At 57.9% G+C, this 16737-nt stretch overlaps 2 protein-coding genes across 5 annotated transcripts; one reads left to right on the plus strand and one right to left on the minus strand.

Moving 5' to 3' along the window:
* Positions 1 to 2199: 2199 nt before the first annotated feature.
* ZBTB5 (zinc finger and BTB domain containing 5) lies at positions 2200 to 8056 on the minus strand. Of its 4 annotated transcripts, none has more exons than XM_039708432.1 (2): positions 7912 to 8056; positions 2200 to 6407 (listed from the first exon to the last, which is right to left on the minus strand). In XM_039708432.1, exon 2 carries the CDS (start codon positions 6401 to 6403, stop codon positions 4379 to 4381), a length of 2025 nt encoding a protein of 674 aa, XP_039564366.1. In that variant the 5' UTR covers positions 6404 to 6407; positions 7912 to 8056; the 3' UTR covers positions 2200 to 4378. The 4 variants fall into 4 exon arrangements, with proteins under 4 accessions (XP_039564366.1, XP_039564368.1, XP_039564367.1 ...); XM_039708434.1 differs by having other exon boundaries at positions 7625 to 8036; XM_039708433.1 differs by having other exon boundaries at positions 7390 to 8036.
* POLR1E (RNA polymerase I subunit E) lies at positions 7865 to 15195 on the plus strand. Its single transcript, XM_039708442.1, has 11 exons — positions 7865 to 8329; positions 9346 to 9422; positions 10366 to 10451; positions 11007 to 11062; positions 11347 to 11491; positions 12362 to 12469; positions 12765 to 12861; positions 13032 to 13165; positions 13861 to 13942; positions 14054 to 14185; positions 14854 to 15195. Exons 1-11 carry the CDS (start codon positions 7865 to 7867, stop codon positions 15011 to 15013), a joined length of 1542 nt encoding a protein of 513 aa, XP_039564376.1. The 3' UTR covers positions 15014 to 15195.
* The last annotated feature ends 1542 nt before the right edge of the window (positions 15196 to 16737 follow it).

Raw genomic sequence — 16737 nt, forward strand, 5'->3', positions numbered from 1 at the left:
CCTGAGCCCACCTGTCCATGCCACCGGTTACAGAATCATGGAATGGGCTGGGTCGGCAGGGACCCTGTGGATCATCTCATTCCAGCCCCCTGCCATGGGCAGGGACACCTTCCCCTGTCCCAGGCGGGTGCAGGCCCTGTCCAGCCTGGCCTTGGGCAGCCCCAGCTCTGAGGAGCCTGGGGTCCAGCTGGCCCATCCCGCCCTGGCCTTGCCATGGCCTGTCCCCATGTGCCCTGCCACCATCGGTGACCGCGTGGCAGACAGGACAGCCCTGTCACAGCCCTGTCACAGCCACGCAGTGCTACCCACCCCAGGGAGCCCACAGTGTGCTCTGCAGGTCGCTCTCACCATCCCAAACCAGCTCCTCGTGCTAAGGAGGACACCTGGGCTCAGGTGCCTTGTGAGCTGTGGCTCTCTCTCCACCAGCCTCCACAGCAGCCCCTGTGGCATGCCCAGCTGGACAGTGGTGCCAGTGGCTGACCCGCCCCACTGGGATGGGTTTGTACAGCTTTTCCCACTGCTGTGCCCCAGGACAAGCCCCACTGCCTGCCCTGTGCCCTCACCCTGGCAGGGGACAGACAGGGCAGCAGAGCTTTTGGGGCCAGCAGCACAAGGGGAGCAGTGGGAAGGAGGGAAGGGTCCTGGGGTGAGCAGCAGGCAGCACCACATCCCTGGCACCATAACCAGGGCCCAGCACACAGCCTGCAGCCAGAGCTGAGGCTCAGCCAGCACACCCCGTGTCCCTTCCTGTCCTTTGTGCCACTCTGCTGGGATGTCCTGGGCGCTCAGTGAAGTGCTCTCTGATAGCAGTAACACCTGGGGGAGTTGTCCTGCATCACAGGAGGAATTCTGACACATTTATCAGCAATAAATCTCATGCTTTTGATTCACAAGCATGTGATTGGCTTGTGCTGGCCTGTCAGAAATAGTTCTGGAGGTTTGGAACCTGGACTGAGCAGGGAAGACTGGTGCCCGTGGTGGTGGGGAGGAAGGGAGTGCGCTCTGGGCATCCCAGCTGGCTGGGGAGCTCCGAAAGGAGCCAGTGGAACCAGGGCTGACTCTGCTGTGAGAACGGCATGGCTCACTGCTCTCCAAGATTCCCAGTGCTGGCACTGCAGATTCTGCTGCTGGTGGGGCTGCTGTGACACCGAAGGATGGTGACCGAGCACCTGAGAGGCTCCTGCTGGTGACAGGGACGGAGCTGGTGCCTGAGCAGCTGTGCCAGACTCCCCAGGTGTGTTGACAAACAGCCACGAGCTGCCAAATCAGCTGCCACAGGACACTGGGCTCAGGAGTCCATCCCAGAACTCCCTGGAGACAAGCACCTCCTGCACCTGAAACTTCTTCCCTTGAGGAATCCAGAGAGCAGCACTGACCACGGGTCATGAATTTTACAGGTGCAAATGTTATTTCATTAGCAAAAGTAATACAGAGAACTCTGCTGGGGACAAAATTATTACCTAGGTCAGGATTTTATGATCCCTTGTGCAGTCACAATTTTTTCTGTGCGTAGAGAGCACCCAAGCAGTGAAGGCAGGCAGACACAGCCACACAAAATGCAGGGTTTATTTCCAGGTGCTTTGGAACAGACAGCCCCACGCCTCCACGCGAGATGCCACGTGCACAGCTGCACTCTGAGCACAGCACAAGCTCTCCAGGCTGGAGCAGGCAGCTCAGGCCCCAGGGGTTTATTCATGCCATTCCCAGGAATTTATTGCTTGGTTCAGGAAGACTCAGGAAGCTGCAGAGGCAGCTGCAGGCCTCACACCAACTGACCATGGAATTTAAACTGCACTGCACTGCCAAACCTCTTCACAAAGAAAGATTACAGAAGTCCTCCTGCACTGATTTTCCATGCTAAAATTCTGATAAAAACACTTCAAGAGTCCAGTCAAGTGTTTATCTGCTCGTATTAGTTCCTAGTTAGTCTCACTGCGCAAAGAGATGCTTCATTCCAGAACATTGCAACAATTCAAATGTGGATGTGCTACAGGAAACACATGAAAAAAAGCCTTGTTTTTGAAATGCAAAACACTGAAAATGCAATGAGGATGAAAGTGTTACTTAATAAAGCAACACAAGAAAGTATTGAAGTACAAAATACTGCATTTTATTGATGTTTGGGAGAGTGTTTATGCAGCTCCATGCTGTTAGTCCCCAGTACTGAAATTATTTAAAACAAAACACAGCATATCCCACTGCTTTAAAAAAGTGTTATTTTAATGCTTTAAAAAAAAATCAAGAGCCAGAGATATGATCATTAAGTAAAGCCTATAACAAGATATTAACATTTTGAAGGAATTAATCCAACCATCTCCTGTGTTTGCAGTCCTCAGATGGTCAGGGTGCAAACGACAGGCTGACAGGGCAGGTGCAGGGAGTCCTCTGTCTCACCTGAGCAGAAGGACACGCTGCAGCCTGGAGCCAGCCCCTGGGTCTCCATCAGCAGAAATGCTCTGGAAGTTTGTTTTAAAACTTAGGAATGCTGAGCCCAGTCCGTGTGCACCTTTGACAAGGAAGAAAGGAGACTGCAGGCAGTGTTAAGTGACAGTGGCACCAAAGAAGAGGAAGTTAAAAAGTAATTTTACATTACTTATGTGGAGAAACACAACTTCCTGCTGTGTGTGTACGGTGCCATTTCTTTAAAATTAATTTTACATTAGCTGTTTTTAAAATGTAAGGGGGAAAGTACTTTAATGACACTAGTTTAGGTGGATTTGACAAGGACATTTTACAAATGTGAGGCAGCCGTGCCCTGCAGCCAGGAGGGCCAGCCAGGTGCTGGGGGTGTCAGCAGCAGGGTGAGGGGGGATTGTCCTGCTCTGCTCTGCTCTGGGGCAGCCTCACCTCAAGTGCCAGGGCAGTTTGAGCACCATCATGCAGACATTAAGCTGTTAGAGCCTGTGCAAAGGAGGCCATGGGGCTGGTGAGGGGTCTGGAGAGGGAGCTTTACAAGGAGCACTTGGTTTGCTCAGCCTGGAGGAGAGGACACTGAGGTCAGACCTCACCAGGGCCTTCATCCTCCTCGTCATCCTCCCGAGGAGCAGCAGAGGGGCAGGTACAGACCTCCTCACTCTCGTGAGCAGTGACAGGACGTGAGAAAACAGCTGAAGGGGAGCCAGGGGAGGTTTGGGTTGGCTATCAGAAAGGCTGTTCACCCAGAGGGGGCTCTGGCACTGAACAAGATCCCCAGGGACAGGGTCACAACCCCAAGGCTGCCCGAGGTGAAGAAGTGTCAGGCACAAGATGGGATGGTGGGGGTATCCCCTGCGAGGCCAGGAGCTGGACACAGTGATCCCGAGGGCTCCCCTGCACCCGAGCACAGCCTGTGATCCTGTGCCATGTGGCAAAGGAGGATTGCTCCTGACCTAGGAGCCGCGTGCTCCACCGACAGACCCACAGCTGCCAAGGGAAGTCGCCCAGAGTGCAGGGCAGGAAATTAAAGCCTGGAGATAAGAGGAAAAGACAACGTGCTCACGCCCATACCGGGGACCAGATGGACTGTGGGCATCTGGGAACAGCGAGATGCTGCTTGCCTCCCGTGGCAAAAACAGCCAGCACAGATTCCCTCTCCTTCAAAACGACAGACAAAGACAAGCTCTGCTCAAACTTCTGCGTATATAGAATTGTAACATAGGCGATACAAACTGGTTAAAATACTGCTAGGAATAGCACAAACAAGAGACAGTACTTCACTTACCACTTAATACTCGTTTCTACGGAAAAAAAAACAGCCAAATATCCAGATCTTGCTGTATTAAAGTTATATGTACACCTGGCAGTCCAAAAGTTACTTGTCTGGGATTTAATTTAAGCACCTTGATTACACAGTGTCCTTTACTACAAAACAGCCAAACATACATTCATAATCCTAGAACTATTGTCATAATTAGCATATTTTAAAGCATTATGTCAGACGGGTGCAGCCTAAAGCCGTTTTTCTCTTTTAAAGGTAAGGGCTCTGCACCACCATCCTCACGTAATGCAGCAACTCATGTTACAGTAATCATTTAAATGCTTTCACTGTTACAAAATGCTTTAGAGAGAAGGGAAAAAAAAAAAAAAAAGAAAGAAACGCGCACGTCAGTTCGCTGCTCTCAAACCGTGCTGTGTCAGGAGACCCCCGTGCTGTCACCCCTCTGCCCTGCAAAGGGGCTCTTGGCCGTGGGGTCACATCCCCGCCCCCCAGTGGGGTCTCACCCCCATCCGTGGGGTCTCACCCCCATCCCGGGGTCTCATCCCCATCCCGCCGCGCGGCTCCGGCGGCGACACCCGCGAGGTAGGTACCGGATATCCCCAATGGCAGAGCCAAGACTGTGTTTGGCACCGTGGCACGCCGGTGTGCGCCCGCCCGTCTCCTCCGCGCCGGGCCGGCGGCTCACAGCAAGCTGCTGGGCAGGTTGCTGCTCTGCCACCTGAGGCAGGTGGTCTTAGAGTGTTTGTAGAGGTGGCTGGACTGGCTGAAGCGCTTGCCGCACTTGAGGCAGGCGTAGGGCTTCTCCCCCGTGTGCACGCGGATGTGCTTCTTGCAGTCCGTCAGCGTCAGGAAGGTCTTGCAGCAGATCTTGCAGGCGTACTTGCGCGCGCCCTCCACCACCAGCACGTTGTGCTCCGACAGGGCCTTCTTGCACTTGGACAGCACGTCGGCCGAGGCGCGCGTCAGCTGCGGCGGGCCCGGCTGCGACAGGTGCCCGCCCTCGAAGGACGCGCTCCCGTTCATCATCAGCTGCGACCCCGAGGAGCTCTCCTGCAGCTGCGAGCCCCGCACGGACGTCACCACGGGCATTTTGGGGGCGATGCGGCGGTAGCCGGGAAAGCCACCGGCCCCGCCTCGGACGGAGCCCATCATGGCCCGAGACAGCGAGTGCAAGCCCAGGCCTGAGCGCGGGAAATCCATGCCGAACTGCTCCGCCGCTCGGTAGCCGGAGCTCTGCACGCAGGGCAGGCCCATCACGTCCTGCATGGGCCTCACGAAGTGGGAGTCCGTGGGCTCACTGAAGGGGTTCTCCACGTGCGAGACAGCGGCAGAGGAGTGGCCGCCGGCGGACCCCGACTCCGGGCTCATCAGGTAAGGGGCGTCGCTGTCCATCCTGCAGTCGCTGGTGGTGTTGGGAATGTTGTCGTCGTTGTTCTGGCTGGTGCCAAAGCCGCCCGCCCTGCTTTTATTCAAGAAATTGGAAATGCTGAAAGAAGACTTGTGTTCCAGGTTGTTGGCCACGTCCATGATGTGGATGTCTCCCACCCTGTCGGTGCTGGACTGAGGGTCAGAGAAGCTGCGGTCACTGCTCTCGGGACTCAGCTCTATCTTCTCTGCACTCACCACGCCTCCTTCCACCTCCACCGACTCGCTGCCCTCCGCCTGGGAGGTGACGTCGCTCACCTCGTCCTGAGGCTCCGGGGAGCTCAGGGGCTCGGACTTCACCACCACCCTCATGTGCTCCTTCTCATTGAGGCTGACCTCCGGGTTTTCACACGGGAAGTTGCTCTTCTCAGCAGCAGCCTCCTGGTCGAAGCTGGTTTCCACCTGCGTGGCCTGGGAGGCCATGGACATCTGGGAGATGTTCCCCCCGCCGTTGTCTGACTGGCTGGGCACCTGAGCGTCCTCCTGAGCACCGAAAGACTGGTCGAACATGATCGTGTTGTCCTCCTGGTTGTCGGCAACCGCGTCGGCCTTGGGGTTGTCCACGATCTTCAGCGAGTCGGGGGAGAAGAAATCCTCCCGCGAGTGCACCACGGGCTGCCCGCTCTCGGCGGCCACGTCGGCCACGGGCTCGTCCATGGCGGGGCGGATGCGCTGGCGGGCGCGCTCCTCGGAGGACTGCTTGCGCTTGTGCAGGCGGCGCATGGGGAAGGCGGCGCGCTGCTCCAGCCCGCCGCGCAGCGCCGCGCCCACGGCGCCCGGCGGCTCCTCGGCGCCCTGCGAGGAGCCCAGCGCCGAGCTGACGATGCTGAGCCCCAGCTGCTGCAGCATGAAGGAGCGCTGCAGCCGCGCGCTCTGCTCCTGCGCGCGCTCGCTGGGCGGCGACAGCGGCAGCGTCCGCGTGGTCAGGTAGTGCTTGCAGGCCTTCACCACCGAGTTGAGGTGCAGGTGGGAGGCGGCCAGCAGCACGTCCATCACGTTGCTCTCGCCCAGCATCAGCGTGGAGGTGTACATCATGTCGATGAGCGCGGCGAAGGCCTCGGCCGTCACCACCTCGCTGTCCAGCTGGATCATGTTCATGCTCTGGTCGCCCTCGGCCACGGTGAAGAGCGCGCGGAAGTGCGTGCTGCAGGCGGCCAGCACCGAGCGGTGCGCCTTGAAGTGCCGGCTGCCCACCACGATGACGCAGTCGCACAGCTGCCCGTGCAGACGCTGGTAGTTCAGCTGCTGGAAGACCTGCTCAAAGTGCCCCGGGAAATCCATGGTCCTGCAAAACACGAGAGCAGCGCTGGGTGGGACACCGGAGGAGCAGGGGGAGAGGAGCTGGGATTGCTGAGCCTGCAGGGGGGCCTCGCCGTGCCCTTCCAGCTCTGAGGGGGCCACGCTGAAGGTGGGACAGCACTATGAGTCTGCAGAGCAGGAGGAAAGGGAACGGGTTCAAACTGAAGGACAGCAGCAGAGGATGGGATTGTTGGATTGTTCCTGGCAGGGTGGACAGGGCCCTCTGCAGAGCAGGAGGAAAGGGAACGGGTTCAAACTGAAGGACAGCAGCAGAGGACGGGATCGTTCCTGGCAGGGTGGGCACAGCTGGGGCTGCCCCTGGATCCCTGGCAGTGCCCAAGGACACCACGGCTGGAGCAGCCTGGCACGGGGGAAGGTGTCCCTGCCGTGGCAGGGTGCAGCAAGACAAGGTGCCCTCCCAGCCCAACGTGCTGCACGACCCTGTGGCTGCTCGGGCTGCAGTGACCCTGGCAGTGAGCTGACAGACAGACAGACAGACCCTGGCCTGAGTGCACCACCACCACAGGGGCACAGGAGCAAAGCCAGCAGTCTGCAGGGCAAGGAAGAGCAGGGAAAGCCCAGGCTCTGCCACAGAGCTGGCCTCAGCACCACAGTGCTGGACCTGGACAGCGTGGGGCACCTCACACCCTGAGTAAAACACCCAGTCCTGCCTTGCAGGAAAGTCTGATTACAGCAACAACGAGCTGCTCACAGAGGTGGTAACCCTCCACAGGAGCACCAGGGCTGCCAGCAAGGCAAGGCACGGCAAGGCACGGCCAGACAGGCAGGCAGGCAGGCTGGCTCCTTCTCCAATTCCCACTATCCGTCCTGCCAGTGGAGTCACTCAGCACTGCTACCTGGGCGACCCTCGGCAACATCCTGACTGCTCCTCAGGAAACAGCCGAGTGTGAGACCTGCAGGGCAGGCAGGCTGCGCACGGGCACTCGCACACAGCTCCCTGGGCTCACGTTTATCTTCCAGCAGCATCGACGGGCACGAGACCATACACCAGCCAAAAACACCTCACACGGCCAGAACTGCGCTTTTGAGGAGGGATCGACTGGAACTCTGCCGATTCCGAAGCCCAGCCTCAAACAGGGGCGCGCCTGCTGTTCTTCCCTCCTGCCACCCCTGTCTCTGCCGGGACATCCCGGGAATCCCCCGTGCGTCCTCGGACGTTGTCAGAGCAGGCAGATCACCCACAGTTACTGCCCAGAGCACTCAGCACGGGGAAATTCAGCCCTGCACAGCCTCTGAGAGGCGCGGGACGTTGACTGCCGCCGGGTCTCCGCTGAAAGGCGCTCTTCCCAAACACTGCCTCATTTCCCCCGTTTTCTCCTCTCCGCGTCACCGGGAACAGCCAAGACGCGCGCCCCTCCCAGAGAGGCGGCCCGGCGGGGCACGGCCCGCACCGGGGGACGCCGTTCTGAGCGCACACGGGACATGAAGGGCACACCGGGGAGCCCCGCGCCGCGCCGCGCCCCGCTCACCTGGGTGTCCGTGCGGGCAGGGCCCGCGGGGCTCGGGCGGCTCGGGCCGGGCTCGGCTGGGATCGGGCCTAGGCCTAGGCCTGCCGCTGGGCTCGGCCCCGGCCCCGCTCCCGCCGCGCCGGCCCCGCCCCGCCGCGCCGGCACTCCGCGTCACTTCCGGCCGCTGGCGGCGCGGGCCCTGCCCACAGCCAATCGGAGGCCGCGGTACTGCCAGGCCGCGGCGGGGGGTCTCACCGGGGCCGGGCGCGGGCGCGGGGCGGGTGACGGGCCGGCGCTGGCGGCGGGCCCGGCGCTGACGGGTTCCTCTCCCGCAGTGCGGTTCGCCAACGGGCGGCTGGAGCGGCCCGAGTCGCTGCGCTTCACGGTGTACCGGAACCGGGACTCGGCGCACCCGCGGAAGAGGCACCGGCGCATCCTGGTGAGGCCGGGCGGTGCGCGCACGGGGCAGCAGTGCCGGTTTGCGGAGCGACCGTGCGGAACCGGGGCCGGGCGCTCCCGGCCGGCACGGGCAGGGCTGGCACGGGGCGCCCAGAGCAGCCGGGGCTGGCACGGGGTCCCTGGCAGTGCCCAGGGCCAGGCTGGGCACTGGGGACAGGGGAAGGTGTCCCTGCCATGGCTGGGGGGGCTGGGGGGCTCTGATGGCCCAGACCAGTCTGGGACTGGGAAATCCCTGATGAGATTGGCAGCAGGGTTTTTTAAACAGTCAGAGTTGAGCCCAGCATGCTGCACAGGGACGTGTCCCAGGGCAGTGTCCCCGTGTCCCTGGCACTGCCGTTCCTGAGGGACACTGCCGGGGGCAGCTGGCAGAGCAGGGGCGAGCTGAACTGCTGGCAGCTGTGGGGATTTGGGAAAGCAGCAAAAGGCAGGCCCCAGAGACAGCAGAACTGAGATTGGGGCTCAGCAGCAGCCGCAGGAAAGGTCAGCAAGGACATTATGTAAGAAGCAGAAAATATGAACAAATGGAACAATGGCCTTGTATTAACGCTTGTCCAGAATAACTCCCTAGTCTGCAGGAAAGTGTATCTAGCAGGACATTAGGAAGTTGTAAGTGTAGCAATGGAGCTCTGTGCGCTGTGTTTGAAGGCGTGCAGGCAGGTGTTGTATTTGAAACAAGCAAGCTTGTTTTAACAAAAGGAGCGTGTGCTTACAGTGGTTGGATAGACAGAACTACCGTCAATATGCTTTTGATTTGTGGGATTGCTCAAAAAGCTGTAATAGTGAGTTGCAGCATTCTGCAGAGCAGAGAGGCCAGCGCAATCTCAGGATGCACTGCAGACACCTCTGGGTGCTGGGGCAGCTGCACAACTGCAGGCACTTCCAGGGGTTCTCTGCTTTCACTCAGCCCTTTCCAGGGCGCTCTCCTGCTTCCCCTCAGCCTTCCAGGGGTTTCTCTGCTCTCCCTCAGCCTTTCCAAGGATTTCTCTGCTTCCCCAGGTCTCGGAGACAGAGCGGCTCTGCTACGTGGGGCACAACTTTGGCAGCGAGGTCACGAAGTGCAACTCCCTGTGCAGGTATGGAGCAGGGGCACAGGGGCTGCTCACACTCAGAGCTGCTGCTCCCTTCCCTTCCCTTCCCTTCCCTTCCCTTCCCTTCCCTGCCTCAGGGTTCCTCCCGGGGCTTTGGGCAGGGGGCTCTGGCTGTGGTGTGTAAATCAGACCAGGCTGAAAACGTCTTGTGCAGTCTGGGGTGAGGATGTGGATAGTGCAGCAGCAGGATGGAGCTGTTTCCAGGAAGGAGAGATGGAGGAGCTGCCTTTATCAGCAGCTGGTCAGTGCTGAAGGGTCGTGGTTTGAGGCCCTTGCAGCTGAGGAGCTCTGCAGTCGTGCAGCAGGACCTGGCTTCCCTCTGCAGAGCCTGTCAGAGCACAGCCACACCACCTCAGTCCTGGCTGACAGTGCCCCCAGCAGGGGTGGATCCTCTCATGGACCAGTGTCCCCTGTGAGATGCTGCAGCTGAAACAAGAGCACCAGGGGTGTGTTTCTGCTCGGTCTGGAGAGAGAAATGCAGTTTAACAAAGGTGTGTGGTGTTAGTTCAGCACTGTTGGTGGGCAGATTTTAGTGCTCCTGCCTCTGAACACTGGTGAGCAGTGGTTCTGGGGGCTGAGGTGCTGCTTGCCTGCATCTCTGAAGATCCAGGGCTCTGGAGGAAATTTGGAAATTTGGTGTGGTTCGAGCCATGGCCATCAAGTACTGGCATAGCAGAAAAATGCAAAATAAAACAGCAGAGCTGTGGCACCCACACATTACCTAATTCAGTAGATTCCAGACTTGAGCATTTACTTAGAGTATCAAGTCTTTCTGTTTCTGTATGTACACGTGCCTTGGAGATAACCTGGGTTATCACAGCACTGTGTGTGCAGGGCAGGAGAGCTGCTGGGGTGTGAGAAGACCACATAATCTAAATAATTGCCACTGCTCTGCCTCTCACTAATCAGCTGCCCCCGTTCTCCCCAGGTACTTTGTTGGAGTGCTAGACAAGAGCTCTGGGCAGATGGAGGTCTACAATGCTGAAATATTCAACATGCAGCCCCTGCTCTCAGGTGGGAGGTGCTGGGAGTCACAGCTGCTGGCTGGCTCTGTCCTTCCCCTTCCTGCCTTGTTCCCTCGGCTGCAGCAAGGACAATTCCTTCACCTGTGCATGCAGGAGAGGGGAGCACAGGCTGGGGTGGGAGTCACTCACAGAGTGTCGCTGCTCAAGTGCAGCCTAGTCTGGGTGTGCTCTGCTGGGGGAGGCCTGACACTCCTCAGGAATTGGACCCCTGAATAAAAGAAATAACAAAAAAACCCCAAAACAGGTTTTATCCAGCAGGACTGTTTTTTGTCATTGACCCCAGGATAAGAACCCAAAAGATGATGACTTTTGGTCGCTGATTCTTACCCTGTGCAGCAGGATGTGGGTTGGACATGGTCCATGTACTGCGCCCATGGGCTTTGCAGAAAAAGCCTTTTTTTCCCCCAGATTCTCCTGTGTGGAGTGTCCTTTAATTATCCAGGTCACATGGAGGAGATCCTGTGCCAAGTCTGTCAGTCACAGGGTAAAGGAATGCCTGTGGTGGCTGCTGTGCCCAGGCACAGCCACTGTTGATGTCTTGCAGATAACGTGATGCCTGACGACACGAAGGAGTACCAGAAGAAATCCTACAGGGAGAAGGTAAAGTGGGAAGCTGTGCCATGCCCTGCCGTGACTGTCCTGCAGGGTAAACCCAGTGCCCAGCAGGCAGGACAGGCTCAGGGGTGTTCCCCTGGTTTCCTGGTTGTTTTAGGCTGGTCACCAGCCCAGTGACCCGCTGCCCTGGCAGACCAGGGTCTGCGCTGCGGGTTTTGCCTCGTGGGGAGTTCACAGCTCTGTCAGAGGCCCTGTCTGCGGAATGAGCAGCGGGGTGTGTGCTCCCCTGGGTGCCCAGGGCGTTTCTGAGCGCGCTGTGCCCTGTGCAGATGGATCTGTGCATCGAGGCCTTCGGGACCAGCAAGCAGAAGCGAGCTCTGAGCTCTCGCCGCATGAACGCCGTGGGCAGCGACATCGTCAGCACGGCCGTGACAAAAGCAGCTGCCAACGTGATAGACTCCAAGGGAGTCACAGGTGAGAGGAGTCTGCCTCAGCTGTACTCAGGACAGCCTGCAGCGCCTTTCGCTGTCTGTCCATGCCAGGTGTGCTGGGAAGAAGAGGGGTTTTCTTTAGGTGATGAGGAGGTAGCTGGTTCAACAGCTGAGATGGGTACATGTAGGGGAGCTGCTCCTTTCTGGTCCTGCTGGGCTTGGTGTTGGAGTTGCCTGAATGAGGGAAGGTCCCTGTGACATCAGTGTCCATCCTGCCTTTGGAAGCTCCTGTGGGATATGGTTTCACTGGCATAAAGGCAGTGCCCTCAGCTGGTCTGAGCTCTGTGGCATGGCTGTTGAAAGGGCACCTTCTTACCTCAGAGAGTGGTGCAGCCCTGGGACACAGCACAGTGTGGTGGCACCATCCCTGGGGGCTTCCAGGCTGTGGCAGGAGAGCCCTGACTGTGGACATCTGGGAAGGAGGGCAGACAAGACCTGTCCAGAGCATTTCTGGGATCCTGGCAGTGTCACTGGCATGAACAGGAGAGATGTCTGTGGACTGCAGACCCCAGCACCTTTCACCCCTTCTGTTCCAGGGTGGATATTGACTGTGCTCTCAGAGCTGCTTTGTGCCAAGTGGGTGTCCACTGCAACACAGGTGCCAAAACCCTGCTCTGCCCACATCTTGGTGCTCTTCTTTCCTAGATGTTTCTCTAGTCTGGACTGGTCTTTCTAAATTTTTGATGTCCCGAAGGTTCTTGATAGAAGTTGTAAATGTGTAAAACTCCAGTTGTGACTAAAATAGTGTTGAGTTTGAGTGAACTTGCTTCTAAAGGAAGGATTTGGGTTGTGTTGCTGCTCCCTGCACTTTGGTTATCACGGTTCCAACGCTCCTGTCCTGCTTTCTCCCAAGCTCTGATGCAGGACATGGCCCAGGACGACGTGCAGAACATCTCTGCCTTCCTCCCGCCGTGCCACGAGGACGCCGACCGGCCGGAGCACGTCTACAAGTTTGAGGACTGTATCTTTTCTGTGCCGTGCAGCCACCTGGGGTGCTGGAGGCAAGCTGAGGCTCTGCCCCTCACAGGCCACGAGCTGGGAGCGAGGCGTTGGGGCTGCCCTGGGTTTTGGGGCCTGCAGGTGCCGTGTCCTGCCTCTGCTGCAGAGAGCAGGATGCTGTGCTTGTGCCACAGCCTGTGAGAGGCCTGGTCCCTGCACAGGTCATCCCCTTGCCCTGCGCCCTTGTTGGGTGAGTGTGACAGAACTGCCCTGCCTGGAGGGGCGAGGCCAGGTTCTTTTCCTTACAGTCCTGCCAGTGCTGTCTCCTGCTGAGTACGAGGCACTGCGGGTGCCAGCAGCCGCCCTGGCCAGCGCCACCGCGGAGGAGATAGCCAAGAGGGCAGAGGAGAGGAGGTGAGGCCCTGCCAGGGCCACCTCCTGGCTGAGGGGCACTGGGGCTGCTGCTGCCAGTGCCACGGCTCAGGGCACAGGGAGGGCGTGGGATCAGGCATGGCAGAGCAGCCCCTGCCTCGGGGAGGGTGGGGGACACCGGGTACACTGAACTCCCCCTCTCCTTCCTGCAGCCTCTGCTCCTTTGTTTTGGAGGAGCTGAAGTTCCTGCCCACTGATGAGAAGAGCAGGGACCACAAAGCCCGGTGCCTCTGGTTCCTGGACACCCTCATCAAGTTCAGCCAGCAGAAAGTGATCAAGAAGAAGCGTAAGAGAGTTTTCAGCTCATAAACACATGCTTTTGGGAAAGTCTTCATCATCCTTTGCTTGCCAGCTGAGTGTGTGGGTCATACCCCTGCCATGCTCAGGGTCCTGCTTGTGAAACAGCACCACACAAAACATTTTGGCTGAGATTTTCCAGACTTGCCATCCTCCTTAGAACTTGTGTGTCTTTGGCAGTCCTTGGCAGGGCTGAGGGAGGAGGAAGTGGGAAACCTGGCTTTAAATATCTTCCTGCATTGCTGGAGACACAGCAGGCACCCATGGGGCTTGTCTAAGGGGAATGTGGGAATGACTAGACTTGGTGATAGTTCTGTTAGTGTGGTCTCAGAACACTGTAACAGTGTTCTGTGGCAAAAGAAATGCATGCATAGCTGCATTTTAGATTGCACAGTATGGAACTGGGACACTGCTTTTACTGAGGAAATAAAAGCTGTTTGGATTCTCTCAGGCCTGATAAAGTAAGAGACCTAGAAAGGAAGCAGCAAGGTTCGTTTTGGGTTTGTTGTGTTCCTGGGAAGAGGCACTAAGTGGTGGGATTCCCGGGCTGGACTCGGTGATCCCAGTGGGAATTGTGATGGTCCATGCCGAGTGTCAGGGTGATACACGTGCTGCTGTGGTGGGTGGGCAGTGCAGGGCAGAGTGTGTGTTCTCATTCCACTGCAAAGCCCCTTTCTGCCCTAGATCCAATGGGTCCCGAGTGCCCACACATCATCAGCAAGAAACTCATGAAGAACTTCACCTCGCTGACCTACAACAACGGCAGGTGAGGGATGGTGTGTGATGCTCCTGGGGCACAGGCACGGCAGAGCTCAGCCTGAGGGGCCACAGACACACCATCAGGAACATCTCACGAGTTCTCCCTCTTGCCACACAGCATCCAGAATCTGATCTCTGCATCCATGAAGGCTAAAATCACCGCCTACGTCATTGCCCTGGCTTTGCACATCAACAACTTCCAGACGGATCTCACCGTCCTGCAGAACGACATGAAGCTCTCGGAGAGCAGGTGAGTCAGCCTGTTCCTTCACTCCTGCCAGGATCCTCCTACCCAAAGACCCTGGGAGTGTCTCTGGACCTGGGGAGGGCTTTAATTTCCCAGGCAAGGACAGGCAGTTGTCTGTGGGTGCAGGACCTGCATTTCCCAGGAATCACCTGGCAGCTGCAGCTCTGCTCCAGCTGTGCTCCTGTCCTCGGCCCTGCAGAGTTCATTGGATCAGGCTTTCTAGCCAGAACTTTAGTTTTTACTGGGTCTTACCAAAACCTTTGGTCACTTCTTGCTTTTCAAGCTTCCCCATTGGTTTTGATGCCACCACTTGTTTTGCCCACAGTTATCCTCTATCCTTTGATCAGAAGTGGTGGACTTAGTGGGTTTAAGAGCAGTCTGCTGTTGGTCTCCATCCATTTTCCCTTTTTCTTTCTGGGGCTGAGCTTTCCCAGGAGTCCACGTTGGCTTTGGCAGTTGATGCCCGGGTTTGGGTTGTGCTGTGGGAACGCAGGCCTGGGGTGCTGTGGGGAAAGCACGGAGCAGGCTGGGAGCTGCTGGAAATGCAGCAGTGCCCTGTCCCCAGGAGGGCTCAGCTGCTGCCTCCAGGGCCCCGCTGTGCACAGAGACCCCTCTGGGGCTGTGGGGTCAGGCAGGGGCTCAGCCCCCGATCCATCTCTCCTGTTCCCCAGGATCCTGGACATCGCCAAGGCCCTGCGGCTCAGGGTGTCCAAGGCCAAGGGGCTGCCCGGGCTGGAGGATGACCAGAACCACAAGCTGGGCACTCTGTCCCTGCCCCTGCCCACGCAGAAGGCGCCAGAGGGGCGGCGCAAGCGCAAGAAAATGAACTGAGGGGCCCTGGAGCTCTGGGGGGACACAGCCCCTCCCTCAGGATGTCATGGGGATCCTTCATCTGCTGGGTTTGGGTCCAGCCCTCATCCAGCTGAAACCCAGGCTGAGGGTTTCACCTCACTGAAATGCTGCTTTTTTCTATGTATATAGAAAAAGCTATAATAAAACATTCTTTTTTCTAGTTTGTCTGGGGTGGGTGTGACATGGAGGTCGTGAAGGGAACAGGTTCTGGGTCATGGCCCCTCCCAGGTTCAAGGTTGGAAGCAGGGAGACAAAGAGTGTGATTTACATACACCTTTTTGTTTCTCTGGAGTGTCAGTGTAATCCTGTGTTCAAAAACTGTGAAGATGTTTTTGTCACTTTTGCTACCCTGGCTATTTTCCTGGGGGAGGGAGAGGTCTGTGATGTGGAGCTGGTATCACCCTCCTGGAGAGCAGTGAGCTGTGGCTTCCCAGCCCTCTGCAGAGATCCTTCAGTCTGGTTCTTCTCATTCCCACTCCTGGGTGCTCAGCTCACAGGAGCTGTGTGCTTCAGTAGGGCTCTAGGAGTCAGGCGGGCTTGTGAGAAACAGCATCAGCACCAAACTGGTGTGTGAAACGAGCATGGAATGCCAGAGGACACCATCTCTCTGGGACGTAGCTGCTTCAGACAGCAGTGTGGGTTTGGAACGTCCTATTGGGATTTATGTGTCCCCTGACACACCTCACAAACTCTCTTCTCTCACCTGTGCTGAGCAGTGACACAAACATCCTGTGTTCAGGGGAGGGGATCCTTGCTGCTGTGGGAATTGCAGGCCCCAAGTAATGAACAGGGCTGGAAGGGACTTCTGGAGGTCTCTGTCCAGCCCCTGTCCCTGCTCAAAGCCTGGCGCCAGGTGCCCAGGACTGTGTCCAGGTGACTTTGGAGTGTCTGGTTACAGAACTGCACACATTCACAGTGAAGCAGTGTTTCCTGACGCTCAGAGGGCACCTCCTTTGATCCTGCGTGCTCGTGGCCCCTGGGCACCTCCCTGCAGGGCCTCGTAGCCATGGGCAGGGTCCCTGCGCCTTCCCTGCTCCGGGGGGAGTTGCCCTGTTCCCTGCCCTGCCCCAGCCCCCTCAGCAGCTTCCTGGGCTCCCCAGTGTGTCGAGCTGAGCCAGAGCTGGACACAGCACCCAGGCTCAGCACAGGAGGAGGATGAGCTCAGTTCTAACTGCCCGGACACTGCTGGCTGCTGGACAGACACACGGACGTGTCCGTCCCTGACCCTCCCAGCACAAACAGGGGCAGTTGTGACGCAGCAGCTGCAAAGGGAGCAGTCCCAGGTGCTGCAGGCTCCAGCACGAGGGGCTTGTCCCTGCTGGGGCAGCCAGGCGTGCTGGGGGTCCTGCCAGAGCACGTTCCCTGTGCTGCGGCCTTTTCCCTATCCTGGAAATGAAACCTGGGGCAGTTTTAGTAAGGAGGTATTACAAAAGGGGATCTTTATTTGGGGGCTTTCGGGGGCAGTTGTGGAAAGATGCCCACAGAAGCCCACCCATGTGGGATGAATACAGCTTTTCTAAGTTCAGCAAACCAGCATAATTGACCAAAAAGCACCAATTAGGAGCACAAGTGGTGATGGAATTCCCCCCTCTCCAGTGAAGCCCCTTCCCTGGAGCCCTCCCTTGGCACTGGCTGTACTGTGTCCATGAAATGCATCTCCAGGAGCTGCTCTCAGCCTTGGTAGCCAGGAAAGAACCAAGACA

Source organism: Passer montanus, unplaced genomic scaffold, assembly GCF_014805655.1.
Source record: "Passer montanus isolate IOZ18808 unplaced genomic scaffold, ASM1480565v1 scaffold201, whole genome shotgun sequence".
Lineage (NCBI taxonomy): Eukaryota > Metazoa > Chordata > Aves > Passeriformes > Passeridae > Passer > Passer montanus.